Source organism: Chlamydomonas reinhardtii, assembly GCF_000002595.2.
Source record: "Chlamydomonas reinhardtii strain CC-503 cw92 mt+ unplaced genomic scaffold scaffold_18, whole genome shotgun sequence".
Taxonomy (NCBI): domain Eukaryota; kingdom Viridiplantae; phylum Chlorophyta; class Chlorophyceae; order Chlamydomonadales; family Chlamydomonadaceae; genus Chlamydomonas; species Chlamydomonas reinhardtii.
Window position 1 is genome coordinate 238,629 of NW_025061531.1, and position 13,777 is coordinate 252,405.

At 63.6% G+C, this 13,777-nt stretch overlaps 3 protein-coding genes across 3 annotated transcripts; 1 reads left to right on the forward strand and 2 right to left on the reverse strand.

Annotated features, from left to right (window-relative positions):
- The first annotated feature begins 1,342 nt into the window (after nucleotides 1–1,342).
- On the forward strand, nucleotides 1,343–2,734 carry CHLRE_18g749897v5 (uncharacterized protein). The gene is made up of 2 exons (XM_043072826.1): nucleotides 1,343–1,746; nucleotides 1,830–2,734. Exons 1-2 carry the CDS (start codon nucleotides 1,559–1,561, stop codon nucleotides 1,993–1,995), a joined length of 354 nt encoding a protein of 117 aa, XP_042914277.1. The 5' UTR covers nucleotides 1,343–1,558; the 3' UTR covers nucleotides 1,996–2,734.
- A 7-nt stretch (nucleotides 2,735–2,741) lies between these two features.
- On the reverse strand, nucleotides 2,742–6,572 carry CHLRE_18g749947v5 (uncharacterized protein). Its single transcript, XM_043072827.1, has 8 exons — nucleotides 6,088–6,572; nucleotides 5,821–5,920; nucleotides 5,497–5,611; nucleotides 4,788–4,927; nucleotides 4,394–4,547; nucleotides 4,131–4,218; nucleotides 3,705–3,896; nucleotides 2,742–3,459 (listed from the first exon to the last, which is right to left on the reverse strand). The coding sequence occupies exons 1-8, from the start codon at nucleotides 6,396–6,398 to the stop codon at nucleotides 3,231–3,233; spliced, it is 1,329 nt and encodes a 442-aa protein (XP_042914278.1). The 5' UTR covers nucleotides 6,399–6,572; the 3' UTR covers nucleotides 2,742–3,230.
- A 3,124-nt stretch (nucleotides 6,573–9,696) lies between these two features.
- CHLRE_18g749997v5 (uncharacterized protein) lies at nucleotides 9,697–13,042 on the reverse strand. Its single transcript, XM_043072828.1, has 2 exons — nucleotides 12,831–13,042; nucleotides 9,697–12,702 (listed from the first exon to the last, which is right to left on the reverse strand). The coding sequence occupies exon 2, from the start codon at nucleotides 12,631–12,633 to the stop codon at nucleotides 10,522–10,524; it is 2,112 nt and encodes a 703-aa protein (XP_042914279.1). The 5' UTR covers nucleotides 12,634–12,702; nucleotides 12,831–13,042; the 3' UTR covers nucleotides 9,697–10,521.
- Nucleotides 13,043–13,777: the final 735 nt, after the last annotated feature.

Sequence of the window (13,777 nt, forward strand, 5' to 3'; positions counted from 1 at the left end):
CACTTTCGCGATCGAGGTTCCCTGACTAGAGTCGGGTATCGGAACTTTGTCGCTGGGGCCTCTTCTACCTTGTGTACAATAGCTTCGTGTAATGGATGGCTTAAATAATGGCCGTGTACAGTCGGCGGGGGCCGGGAACGTGTGTTTACCAACTTGACAGGGGCCCCCCTGTTCTGAAACGTATAGGTGCGCCGCGCCCCCTGCGGGGGCCGGGGCACGCTAACGGGATGGCACCAAAACCCCTTGGTAGATTGTCCTTCAAGGAAGCCGCCACGTCTACGGACTCATCTCGGCGCCATCAGATGCTTGAAGGACAATCTACCAAGGGGGTTTCACCGCGTGCCGTCCGGGGGGTGCGTTTCCCCAGCCAAACCCGCACGCCGAGGAGGCCAGGAGACGTCGCCCCGAGAAAAATGCAGAGCGGGATACAGACTCCGCCACTTAATATATATGTTACATGCAATCTGTTGGAGCAATAGCGCTTGACAGCAGGCTAAAACGTGCTCGTCGAGGCTCAAGTCGCGAAATTGACCGATGCCAACATCCTACATAGGCGTTGTTTTCGGGCTTTATCGATTGCCGTCAACACAGATATATGCGTAGGTGTAGTTAGGCTACTGTCTGGCCTGGTATGGCGTGTCGTGGCGAACGCGACATTTAGATGTTCGAGGTCGGCCCCGGCTCGATTCAATGCCCCCGGGTTACTCTAATGACCTTATGTGTGGTATAAGATGCTATAGGAAAGGTATTGGGCTGGGGACACGACCGGCCCGTAGGGCCGTGCGCGAGTGGGACCCGCTTGGGGGGAGGCGGCGACGGAGCTGCAGGCGTTGGAGTCTTGGAGGCGCTGCGGCGGTCGCAGCGGGGTTAACAGAGTGGGGGGTCCGGTTTACGCTCGGGGTTTCTGAAGTTACTGAGTTTGCTGAGGCGGGGCGGGACAGGGCATGATGCGCATGTGGCTAACGTTGCCGCAGCTTCCAACGAGACGGACTGGGGGTCCCGGACTGCCCGGACTCCCCGGACTGCCCGGATGTAACGAATGTTTATTAATTTGTACGGCTGTCTGGGGGGCGTTGGAAACGGGGGTCGTCAGTGAGGGGAGGGGATCGGTGGGAATTGGTGGGGTTCGGTGGGAGCAGGGCAGTGACGCACTCCCCTGGTGACGCAGGCCGGAGGGAGGAAGAGGGGGTGCCGGGCTGACAGGATTGTTGATAGAGCTCCAAAGCAGCGTACATATGAAGATAATGCCAGTCCTGCACGCGAATGTCAATGACGCGGACCTAAAATGCGTCTGCAAAGGCCATTAATTAATGCTTGCTGTCCCAGTCTGACATTTAATGTTCATCACAAATTCATTGTTGCGTCGCTGCAAGCTTATTTGCAGAATGTATAATATTCTATGTATCTTACACATACTCGCAAGCATGAACGTCTTACTCGTCGTTAACCAACTTCGAGACCCGAGTCGCTGATATATTTTATGCCTGATCAAGCATTGCATCTGTTTTCAATGTCCTTCATATACTAGGCAAAGCGATATGCGGACACGTTGCTTACCATGGCGCGAGCAACCGGGCACGCGAATGCGCTGGGGTGGACGCCGCTGTCCTCCGCGAGATTTTCCAGCGAGCCGATGCATGCCGATGTCGCCCACGGTGGACGCCTGCAGCAGCACGACAGCACCGCGCCCGCGGCCGCGCCCTTGCTGGTGTTGCGGCGCGCCTCAGCCAGCTTCTTCTTGCTGATGTGGGTTGAGCGCGAACAAGCAGCAGCAGCACGTGCCCGGTTCTTGAGTGGGGTACGTCCCGGGTGCTGTGACGCGTGTGCAGTTCCCGTTGGGGCGTCCATCGGGAATGTGTGGAGTATGGTGTTGTGCTCATTGCTGGCATGCTTTCCAGATGTGGGCGAGTAAGAAGGGGGCAGTCATCTTTTGTCCGGCGGGTGGCTGGGGCTGCGACGTACGGCGCCCCTGTGCATGACGAGGGTGCATTGTAACAGAAACCTGCGGATGCGTGCACCGCAGCACTTGTTATTCGGTCCGTGGTTCTCACGCATGCACCAAGCCAGCCAGCCAGGGTTGGCTAATTGGCTTGCCCCTTCCCCCGAAGGGGGAGGGACGGCAGGGGGACGGAAGCCATTGCGGTCGCATCGAGTCCCCAGGCGGGGCCCCCCCCCCGGTTATGACAGGTTTACCTTGAGTTACTTCGGAAACCCGAACGCAGCCAGAGTTCTTGTGCAAATAATACGCCTTTCAATTTGTCCCAAGCGATGCATAACTGTGCGGAAACGCGAGGACGACGTTACTAGAGGTGAAGGGATTGGAGCAGGGGAGAACGCTTGTGTTCACCGGCGCCTCCCCGCACAGTCCGGGCATCCCTCCCCCCGCACCCCCATCCCACCCCGTTCGCACAACTACGCGCTGAAATGGACGTTTGGAATGAGCCCATAGCCGATAGCTCGGCTCAAGGGTTAAGTTCCCGTCATACTTGGCCTTGCAATGGTGCGCAATGGGACAGAGGGGAGGGGGCAAGCCGGGGTACTGCGTAGCGGTAGGTGTTTCCCCTGCATGCAGCCCATTTGTATTTTGTAGCTGTGCCCCAACGGGCTGGCGGTCCATGGCGGGGTGCAATGACATCGTTTCAGCCTTTCAGGTGCTCATGGCGCTGAAGGGGCGCTGAAGGGGAGCAGCGCCCACCGCACATGAGTCAGCACACGGGGTGCGGCGGCATCCTTCTTGGAATCACGTCAACGTCTTACACAGACCGTGCAAACAGGTCAGTCATCGAGCACGTGCCACGTGATCTTGGTCACTGGCACATCGAAGAACTCCGAACCATTATGGCATCACAGCGGTGACACCGCCAACCCGCCACCACCTCGGTGCGCAGAGCCCCCAGCAGATATCGACCCCTCGCAGTCTTGACCCCTGCCCGGACCCCCCCCCTTTAGGGGGTCCTGTACTACAATCACAGCATTGTGGACATGAATGTAAAACCACGCCGCTGCAACACCGCGCACGCATGCCTTCACACCGCATGGACAAGGCGGCTTATTCAGCCCGCTGTTGCCATCGGGCGGAGCCTCCGGCACCTCCGGCAGCATGTACGCACTAGAACAAGCCCCTCCTGCCGCACCCCGCACCTACAGTCTGGAACACCAACCACACCGCCTGTGTCTGGCCAGATGCCACTTATGCAAGTAACACAACGCAATGCCCCACAAGCGCCCATTCAGAAGGTTGGTTCGATCTGCAGCGTCTGCGCCAGCAGGTGGTGCCGCGCCCGGAAGAAGGTGTCCACGCAGGCCCGCCCCTCCGGCCCCTCCGCCGCGCCGCCGCCCTCACCCGCCGCCGCCGCGCCGCCGTCTGCCTCCGCTGCCAGCGCCCAGGCTGCCTCGAAGTCGGCGTCGCTGAGCGCCAGGCCCGCCTCGTCCACCAGCTGGCGCAGCTCGGACTTGGGCCTGCGCGGGGCGGCAGGGTGCAGGGGGTCGGTGGGTGAGCGCCCTGGCGGATTGCTAGGCCGGTGCCCGCCTCTACACGCCCGCTTCCAGCTTGTGCGCCGCCGCCCCTGACTGAATGCGTCTGTGTTGAGTGCGCAGCCCACCCTGGCCTTGACCTTCCTCAGTACAGCCCAAGTCCCCCAACACTCCGCCCTCTTCTACCCTGCTCCCACCTCCCTGCCCCCCCCGCCTACCCCCACCCCCACCTGAGCGCCACGAACGCCTCGTCGCTGATGCCCAGGTCCGCGGCCCGCGGCGGCCGCAGCACCTGGCCCGCGTCCGGCTCGTTGCCGTAGTTGCAGGCGTTGGCCACGGAGCGCAGCCGCGGCAGGCGCACGTCGGTGCGGATGGTGGGCACTCCGAAGGCGCGGCCCTCGTCGCCGGGCTTGGGCTGGTTCCTGGAGATGCGGGGGGTGGGGGTGCAAGGCATGACTATGCAGGAGAGTAGCGCAATGCTGGAACTGCGGAAGCGTGGAGGCCAGCGGTGCGGTGGGGTTGGGCCCGGGGTGTGCATGTGTGCAGCGCTAGTGACCAGGGGCCAGGTAACCGCCTTCAAACTGCCAGTGAAATGACCACGGGAGATGTGGAGGCATCCCGCCGCCCACACACACGCAGAGCCCCCGCCCGCGCACCTGTAGCCCTCCCGCAGGCTCTTGCCCAGGTCTGCGTCTGGCTGCTGCTCGTCCGCGCCAAAGCGACCCGTCAGCAGCTCGCCCACACCTGAGGGGGAGGCGGGCGTCCATGTGTTGAGAGGTGAGGCTGCAGTGGAATGGCGTGAGCAAGGCGGCTGCATGCGTTGCGAGCAGCCACACGCATCCGCCCAGCAACTCGGCAGCCCCACCTCGCCGCACCCCCAATGCCCACCCGCCCCCACCCTAACCCCTGCTGCACGCACCCGGCTCGCGGCCCTTGCGCATGGAGGGCTGGCCGAAGGCGTGGTCGGGCGCCAGCTGCGGCCGGTCGCCAGTGCCCAGCTGGCGCGGGCGGCCCAGGTAGTCGGTGGCAGTGGCCTTGAAGTCCTCGTGCAGCTTGGGCAGCACCTTGGGAGCCTGCAGGGGGGGAGGGCGGAGGGAGGGGGAGGGAGGTGGAGGCGGGAAAGGGGCGGCCGGATGACTTGATATGGGGGGTTATTGCCTACAAACCTGCACGAGTATGAGCGCGTCCCGCAGCGCACCCCCGCCCCGTTTCAACCTCGCCCCCCAAACTCCCATCCGCCCCCACCCCCATCCGGCGCCCCGCCCCCCGGGTTCGGTTCAGTTTGGGCTGGTATCTACCCCCCCCCCCCCTACCTGCAGGCTGGGGTCCAGCCCCGGCTGCAGCGCCTTGCGCACGCCGTCGCCCACCCCGTTCCTGTCCACCGCGCCGAAGCGGTGCTGCGCCGGGTCGATGCCCGCAGCATCCCAGTTGTAATCCCGCCGCCGCTGCTCGCCTGCGGGTGCACGGGGGGGCGGTACATTCATGACTAGGTAAGGAAGTGGTAGACGGTAGACCATCTTGCGGAACATCAAGCATTACGGGGGGAGAGGCAGCGGCGGGACCCACCAGGTCAGCACCGCAAGTGGACACGGCCCCATAGACTTCAGCTGCCCAGGCGGTGAGATACCAACTGGCCGCTAACTCTTTCCAGGTTGACTACACAATCACGGTTCCTTGCTCTCCCACCTCACGACCCCAGAGTAGGAGAGCACGGCCCCCGCGCATCGCGTCCACATGACCCTTCCAGGCTGCTTCTCCGACAGCGCACATCCTGCCACAGCACCTGCCTGCGCAACCACCAGGCCAGCCCCCAGCCCACCCATCGCCACCAACTTCAGTGATGCTGCCGCTGCCCTTCCCAGCGCCACACCGCCAGTACGGCCCCCATTCTGGGCCGTGGTTTTGGAATCAGAAGAAACTACCTCCCTTTTGGGCTGGTATCTGCAACCCCCCCTTCCCCCGTCCCCCCTTTGCCCCCCTCCCCCTCGCCTCTCCCCTCCCCCCTCGCCTCGCCTCCCTCACCGGGCTGGAAGTCCTGGTGGCTGCGTGTGTACATGGCCCGGGTGGCGGCGTCCTCCTCCGCGGGCCGGTCGGTGGGGAAGATGACGGCGGCGGCCTGGCGGGACAGGTCCTTGCCCTGCATGGCCCACGTGGGTGGGGGTGGGGGTGGGGGTCAGGGGGTCGGGGGGTGGAGGGTGGGTGGGTGCTGTGCGGGGCGTGGCAGGGTGGTGGAACCATCTCGTTCACGCGACCCCGCATCCAGCAGCTACGCATAACAACACGGTATGCGGCCCGATGCTCCCGTGCACGACCCTAGTGCGAGCGCCACCTGCCAACCGCTCTCACCCGTGCGTCGTAGGTGACGCCGAAGGGGCGCTCGCTGCCCAGCCCCTCGGGCAGCCGGTGGCCGCGCACGTAGCCCGCCCCCAGCGGCTCGCGCTGGGCACTGCGCAGACGTGTGGACACGGCGATGACGAGTCATAGGCAAGGGCATATCCATAGCGCCAGACACTGCATGTAACAAACATCCTGCGGCACTTCGTCCACGTCCCACCGGTCCTCAGCAGCCGCCCGTGGACACGGGCACGCACCCCTGGGCCCCTCTGGACGCACCTGGCATAAACGCCCTCCGCCTGCTCCAGCTTCCACCGCGCTAGCTCTGAGTCAGGGTAGTTCTTTAGTGCCTCATTAATGTTCTGGCCGCCCGACGCTGCCGACTTAACGCCGAAGGGACCCTGCGGCACCGGGTCGTCCGCATGGCCCGGGTGCCGCACGATTTTACCCGGCTCGTGCACCGTGCTTTGCCGGTACTTCTTAATGTCATCTGGAGTTGATGGACGCTCATCATTCCACGTGAGGGCATCTTTAGCTGTCTCGTGCAGCTTCCCCGTAATGCCCGCGGGCGGAATTTGGGGCTGTGTCATTTCTGCTTCATAGTTTGTCCGTCGGAGGGATTGCGTAGTAAGAGACATTTTTAAGGCAACAGCAGGGAAAGCGTCGCGCTGTCTGCCTTGAAAGACAGCAAATGTGAACTCAACCGTGCACAAACAAGTTACCAATTATGGTAGGCGATAGGAGCTATGATACAGATTATTAATATGATGCAATAATAGCAAGGAAGCAACTCTTCGAAGGAACACCTGCATGGGGTGGCACGAACCGTGGCACGGCTCAACAGCGATGCAACACGCACCCTCGCCGCGCGGTGTGGAAGTTAATGGCCGCAGGCTCATTGCTGCAGGCTGGGATGTGCGAGAGCGTCGTGCGAGGGGGTGTGCGGCAGTAGTCAGCCAGGATACTGGTGTTGGGCCCGTCGGTCTCAGGAAGGCCTGCACTGGAAATGTGCACAAGGTTACCCTAGGACGCCCATGCAGGGGGTGGCTCGGAGCCCTCCCCGAAGGGGTGACTATGTAAGCATGGAATCGGGAAGTGCACGCGTGCACACATCAACCGATTTCCCTGTCACACATGTTTCAGGGCTTCTTCAGCGGCTACCAGGCCGCCTTCACCCAGTGTACAGTCACCAGGGTGGCGAACGCCGCGCGGCTGAGGGCCAGCCCTGGCAACATCCCACAGGGGGGCCGAGCGCCAGCTTTTTGGCGCAAGCCCCTAATCTACTTCTGCAAGGTCGGCGCAGGGAGCGGGCGAAGCACTGGAGGCGGTACCGGCGGCTTCGTGGCATTGGGCGTGACAGCCAGTGGCGGAGGCGCCAGCGTGGACAGCAGCATGGGCGCGGGAGGCAGAGGGTGTGCCGGTGGCAAGTGGCGGTGAAAGCCGCGCGTGGTTCGCGTGGCCGGCGTGAGCGGAAGAAGCGGCGTGCCGCGACCAGGCGACGCCGGCAGCAGTGCGCCTGCTACGTGCGGCTGTCGGGTGCTGGCTAGCGCAAACACACTGGCCTGGCAGAGCGCCAGCTTTGGCAGCAGGTGTGTCTGTAGGAAAAACCGGCGCTCCAGCGATGGCAGGCCGGGATCCCCAGTGCGCGACTTGCGTCAGCAGCAGCCGAGCACACACTGCGCACCCAGTAATTCTATGGGTGCGGCGGTGCAGCGATGGCAGTGCGGGCGGGCGGGCTGGGGCTGGGGCGCCTCCTGCGGCATCACCGCCAGTGGGGCCAGCGGCGGCGGCGCTTGACTGTGCACGTACCGTCCGCAGCCAACTAGTGAGCGTTGATGATGACTGACTCCGTCTGCTTTCAACCGTCTGCTTCAGTGCATGAAATGCTCGTACACGTACTTAAGCCGTATGCCTGTCGTGCATGTACAGCCCCTCGAGCAAACGGCACAGCAGCTGGCGGGCGGGAGGCCCAAGGAGGAGGTCATTGGCGGCTGTGGCAATGCCGGCGCTGGCTTCGGAGACTGCGTCAGCAGGTCGGGCAGGGGCCCAAAGTAGGCGCTGCTGCGCCTGTTGGTGGACAAGTACGCACACGCACCTGGTGGTGTACGTGGACGAGTACTACACCAGCAAGTAAGCATGTCCTTCATAAGGACTCGGCAGGGGCTGTTATAGGGTGCAAGCACTCAACTCCATATTTGATGCGGGGCAGGCGTGCGCGAAGTGCTGCGGAACCTGCTCGGTAATGGGCAGCGCTGCCCAGGGGCACCCTGGCGCTGCCTGCAAGAAGCCTGGTGGCTCCCGTGACCGCGACATCCAGGTGTGAGGACACTGCGTGACTGTGTGGGTTAAGCTGCCTCAGAGTCAGCCGGCTTACGGGGCGCCAGGACTAGTTTCGAATGCATGCTCGGCAGTTCAGTGGCGTGCCCCTGACGTTCCTCATGGACGTTGTATTGCAGGGTCACGACGCCAACTCAGCGACGAACATGCGGCATGCGCTGATGGAGATGCTGCTTGGTAGAGCGCGGCCTGCACGTGCGGCCGTGGCGGCGGCGATGATTGCTGCGGCAGTGCAGGGCCCGGCGGCGGCGGCGGCGGCGCGGGCCTGGCGGCGGCGGCGGCGACACAGGTCCTGGGCCCTGCAGCGTCAGCGTGCATGTGCGTCGGGGCCGGCAAGGCCACGTGGAGAAGGAGAGCGCTGCGCCGCCCAAGAATCGGCACCAGCGCGAAGGTCGAGACCTGCCGGTGTCTGGTTTGCAGTCTTTGCTGGCGAGCATACATGGCTTGGTGTGAGGTTATCCTGTGCTTGCTCAATTACTGTGCTTGTGTTTGGAAGCGGGACGTGGCTGGACAGATGGCGGATGGCGCCTGTACAAATCGACCCCAGCGATGTCCGGGAGATGGGCAGCTTCGAAACTTGCGGCCACAGACATGTACCGGCGTGGCGTGGGCGCAGCCCATTTAGTCCGTGAGAGGGAGAGCCATGTTCCTTGTTTGTTTGCTGCACAATATATATGGCGGCAGAAGGCACGGGCAACGCCACATGCACGGTGACTCAGCTCCTTAAAATTGTAGGTTGTGGCGGCCATGCGTCGGGCTCTGCCGCACAGTAGCTGTAACAGACATTGTGTTCTTTCACGTTTGCACGGCGGCTAGAGCGGCGGCGCCTCTCTGCTGGGACTGCCGCGCATGCACGTGGGCCGTCGCCGCGCGCCAAGCCGCTTCGGCCTCCACACATTCCAAGACAACAAGCAAGCTGTGAAGTCCCTGCGGGAGATGCAACATGCCGGTGTCGCTTGCAGGGGTTCGCCTGGTCGCGTGCCGCAATGCCGCATGGTCATGTCTGGTCATATGGTCCACCCCACCCCACCCCACTTTGCTATCTATCCACATGCACATGGCCGCCGCACGCTGGGGGGCCAGTCACCCGCTTGCGCATGAAAGAGGCACACGGGCTGCGGCTGCGGCTGCGGCTGCCGGTCACTGGGCATGGCACGTGACCACGTGCTGCTGCTGTAGCTGCGGGGGCGACTGCGGTGCACGCATGCGGGTCGGGCAGCAGCAGGCCAGCAGCAGCACTGTGTGTGTGTGTGTGTTGTGTGTGTGTGTGTGTGTGTGTGTGCGTGTGGACACGTGCGGCTGGGGTCATTTTGGGTCTTTGGTCAACCCCACCCCACGGCAGCTGGACACAGGCACCGCCACAAACTGGCACGTTGCAGCGATGTGCACCTGCCGGCGGTGGCGGCGGCGTGTGCTGTGACACGGAACAGCTCACGCTGCTGCCCGTGCCTTGCGGTCATATCATGGTATTTGCACCGCACAAGCCGCATGGTGGACAAGTGGAGGCACGCACGGCGGCATGAGGGCGACTGACATGCACCCGTGTGTTGCATGGGCCCGTGTCATGACACCTGACTGCCCACACCGCGCCACAGGGCAGTGTTGCAGCGCATCACGGACCTCACTGCCCCGTCGCTCACTTGCACCACCCTGGCTCGAGGCAATCAAGTCTTGCGTGAGCTGCATCAAGGTTGCACTACGGTACCGACCGATGGCAGCACCGTACGTGTCCCTTGCTGCTTGCTAGCCTGGAGCAATCGGCGGCGCCTTGCATCTGCATTCACACTAGCTTACATTTCTCAGCACTATCTCGACGGCCGAGTCCTCATCACGATCACATCCAAGCCTGACAGAAGGGGCGTATGCCCTACCGCGCCTGCTGCCGGCGCCTGGCGCATCCTTCACCGGTGCGGCCCGCATGCCTGTACAGCATTCCTCAAACAGTCCGGACATGCAGCGCTTCTGCTTTTGCATCAGTGCCATCCAGCTCATAAATTGAGACGCAGGCATCGCTCGCCAGTCCGTCTCCATAAATCACCCCTGTGCTGCAGACCGCAATACCGGCCGGGCGGCAACGCATGGCCCCGGGGGCTGCGGTCCGCCACGACCGCACCGCCCAGTGCCGGCCGCACACGCCGGTGGTGTGCGTGTCCATACACGTAATATGTGTGTCCATCTAGACGACGAGTACCCATCACGCCCACGCCGCTGCGCGGCTGCCTACAGTATCCAATATTTGCCCAGCTATAATAACGTGCCGGTGCAGTATCATAAGATCCAATGCTCGAATACGCTGTACACAGTGCAGTGACAGTCCTTCCCATTAAGTGCATATCTGGTCATATAAACTTTGCATACATCCATATCCTCATGCGCTCATGTAGCCGGCTTGCCAGCCGCTTCCACGTGGCTGTTCCATGACGGCGCCCGCATGCTCTCACAACTGCTACCGCCGCTGCTGCCGCCGCCGCTGCTGCTGATGCCGTTGCTGCTGCTGTTGCCATATCTGCCCCTGTTGCCGCTGCGGCTGCGGCTGCCCTTGGCAGCGGCGGCGGCCGGGGCGGGCTCCGCAGCTGGCGGCTGCGCATTCACCCTCACGCCCTCACGTGCGGGGCCTGCGGCTCCGGCCTCAGCAGCACGGGATACATGCTGCACCCGTGCCTGCACGACGGCTCCACCCTCCCCCTCCTCTTTACCCTCATTGGGACGCTGCTGGTCGGGCAGCAGCAGCAGCTGCTGCGGCGGCGACCGCAGGTGATCTTGGCGCCGTGGCAGATCCCTCTGTTGCTCCTGCTGGCGGTGGTCGTGGCGAGGTGCCGGCTGCGGCTGCGCCTGCGGCTGTTGGCCGCCTGCGCATGCACCCGCCGCCTCCGGCTGCCGCCACAGCCTGCCCAGCGCCTCCGCCAACACGTCCCGCACCGCCTCCACGGCGCCCTCCATGCGGCCCGCCAGCTGCTCAGCCGCGGAGCAGCCGGCAGCGACAGCAGGAGGTGCGGCAGCTGCGGAGGAAGTGCCACGCCCACCGCTGCCTGCCGCGCGCGGGGCCGCTCGACCCACTGACTCCTGCTTCCTGTCCTCCTCCGTGCCATCGTGGCTTTGCCTCTCTTCCTCCCTCTCGTCCCATTCCTCGTCGTCCCCATTCACCAACGCCTGCTTCCGCTTGTGTTCCTCCTGCCCCAGCTGCTGCATCCACCGCCTGCTGCCCTCCTCCGCGTCCCGCTCCGCCGCATCCGCCAGCGCTCCGTAGCAGTCCGCCACCGCCTCACACGCGGCGACCAGGTAGTGCGCGGCGGAGCGCCAGCAGCAGCAGGGGAGGGCGGGCGCACAGCTACCCAGCAGGCGCAGGGCGCCGCAGCGGCAGGCCCCGCGACCGCCTGCTCCAGGCCCGCAGCTGAGGCGGGTGGCGGGCAGCAGGGTGGCGACCCGGGCTCGCAACAGCAGCCCCACCACCTCCCGCAGACTACACCTGAAGCGGCTCAGGGCAGGCCCGCCATCGGCAGCAGGCACGGCAGCGGGTGAGGCCACCGCCGCCGCCAGCACCGCCCGCCTACGTTCCAGCGCGTGTGCCGCCTGCATCTGGGCGGCGGGCACTTGCAGCATGAGCCGCCACACCGCCTGCAGCTCAGCCGGCTCCGGCTCACGAGGCGGCGGCGGCGGCGGCCCCGCTGGGGAGTGCGGCGACGGCAACCGTGACGGCGGCACATGCTGGCTTGCGGGTGGCTTGCTGCGGGCTGCTTCTGCAGTTGCTGCCGCGAAGGAAACCGGCGGGGAAAGCCCCGCGCCCACCTCCTCGACCGACACTCCCACATCGTCCCACCGCCGCCGTGCCGCTTCCCCACCAAAGGCGTGAGGCCAAGCCATGTCAGGCCCTGCTGCCCCAACTGGTGCATGGCAGCGCCGCTTGTTACTGCCCTCCCCTCCGCCCTCGCCGACTGCTTGCGCTCCAACTGAAACCTGGAAAGGCCCAGCGCCCGCCTCCTCATCTCCTACCACCGTCGCCTGATGTCCTCGCGCCTCTTCAGCCTTCTGCTGTGACGCCGTCACCTCCTGTTTGCCCTGCGATGCCACGTCGCCTGCTGCTCGAGCTGGTGTGTAGCGTCGCCGCTTGCTACTCATTCCCCCATCCTCCCCAAGGCTGCTTTCTGTGCTATCGCCAACTCTGCGGCTCCTCCGTGTTTGTCCTTGCGCCTTCTGCAGCTGCCGGTTAGCCGCCATCAGGTGATACCCGTCATGCGGCGCCGCCTCCTGCGGCTGCGGCCCCAGCGCCAGCTCCAGTGTGAGGTCGGGCCTAAGCCCCACGTGCAGCAGCGGCCGCATGTGCATGCGCGCACTCACAGGCACCTGCAGGGCCAGCGCGCCGTGCGAGCCGGTGGGGCCGATGCGGCAGCACAGCCGCTGCTCGTGCTGTTGGGTGGGGCGCGGCGGCGACTCCTCCGCGGCTCCAGGGAACACTACAGCCGTGCTTGCCGCGTCGTGCTTGCCGGTCATCGAGTCCGCTGTAAAAACGACCGCAGTCCGCACAGGCATGTCGCCGCGCCGCTGCTCTACAGGTAACGCCTGCCGTCAGAAAAACACACGCTTTAGGAATGCGCGTGAAGAAAGTTGAGTGGCACACGTGGAGGTAACATACTTAGGCAAAGTCTTCGCAAGAATACTATTCGTGCTGGGTTACCAAATCGCCTTACCCAGAGAAGGGACGGCGGGACAGCAATATGCTTGACATCGCCCAGGCGCCCGGAACAAGACTGCATCAGCGAAGGTCCACGGCTGCCCAACGTAATCGTCTTTTTGTCAGTGGAAGACCAGTACACTACCAGGCTGCTGCGAGGCACAGCGCTAGGCTCTATTTCCATTTTGCTTTCAGGGGTGGTCCGTTTGGCGTGAGATCTACATACTCTTGGTATTCCATAATGTGTGTGAATGAACTTGGAGTGTTTGTATCGTCAGCACGACGGCTGTCTCCAGACCCCTATCAAGTGTGAGCCAAATCATGCGAAGAGAAAATCACACACCGGCAGGCCGAGCATTGGCCAGCGCTTTCCGCAATTCACGCGTGTCGCCAAGGACGAGTTTACAAAGTTCACGGGCGGTTGGACCATTGGCAGCTACTGTTGGCTGTTTTTGCGTGACTTCCTTTCTTAGGCTCCCAAAGGCCTGTAAAAATGATGGATTCAAAGACACAGCAGACGGCGAGCCGTCATAAAGAGCCTGTCACCGTTGTCCATTTCTGTAGCGGCTCGCTCTCACGCCTCTTTCTTCCTGGTCCGGGCGCAACCCCCAGTGGACGCGTTCGGACCAGCCATGGCACCGAAGCGGCGCCGAGACGAAGCTGAGAAGGCGGAGGAGGAGAAAGGTGGGGGAGCGATTGCCCCTCGTTGCCTGTCCCTGGCACTCCCGCCAGGAGCACCCCTGACTCCCGCCGTCCATCTTCTCGGAATCATTGCGTGAGGGTGCGGATTGGGATCGCTTAGTTTAACTAATCCGCCCAGTTGGGGCCCACGAGGCTGTCCATCGTCAAAGTTGGCCGGGGTTCATTGCAAGGGGGAGAGTCAGAAGTTGCTGATGCTACAAAAGCATGTGGGGACTTGGGGTTCAGGGTTTTTACTGGTCAGGAACGGTGCGTTTGTTCGTG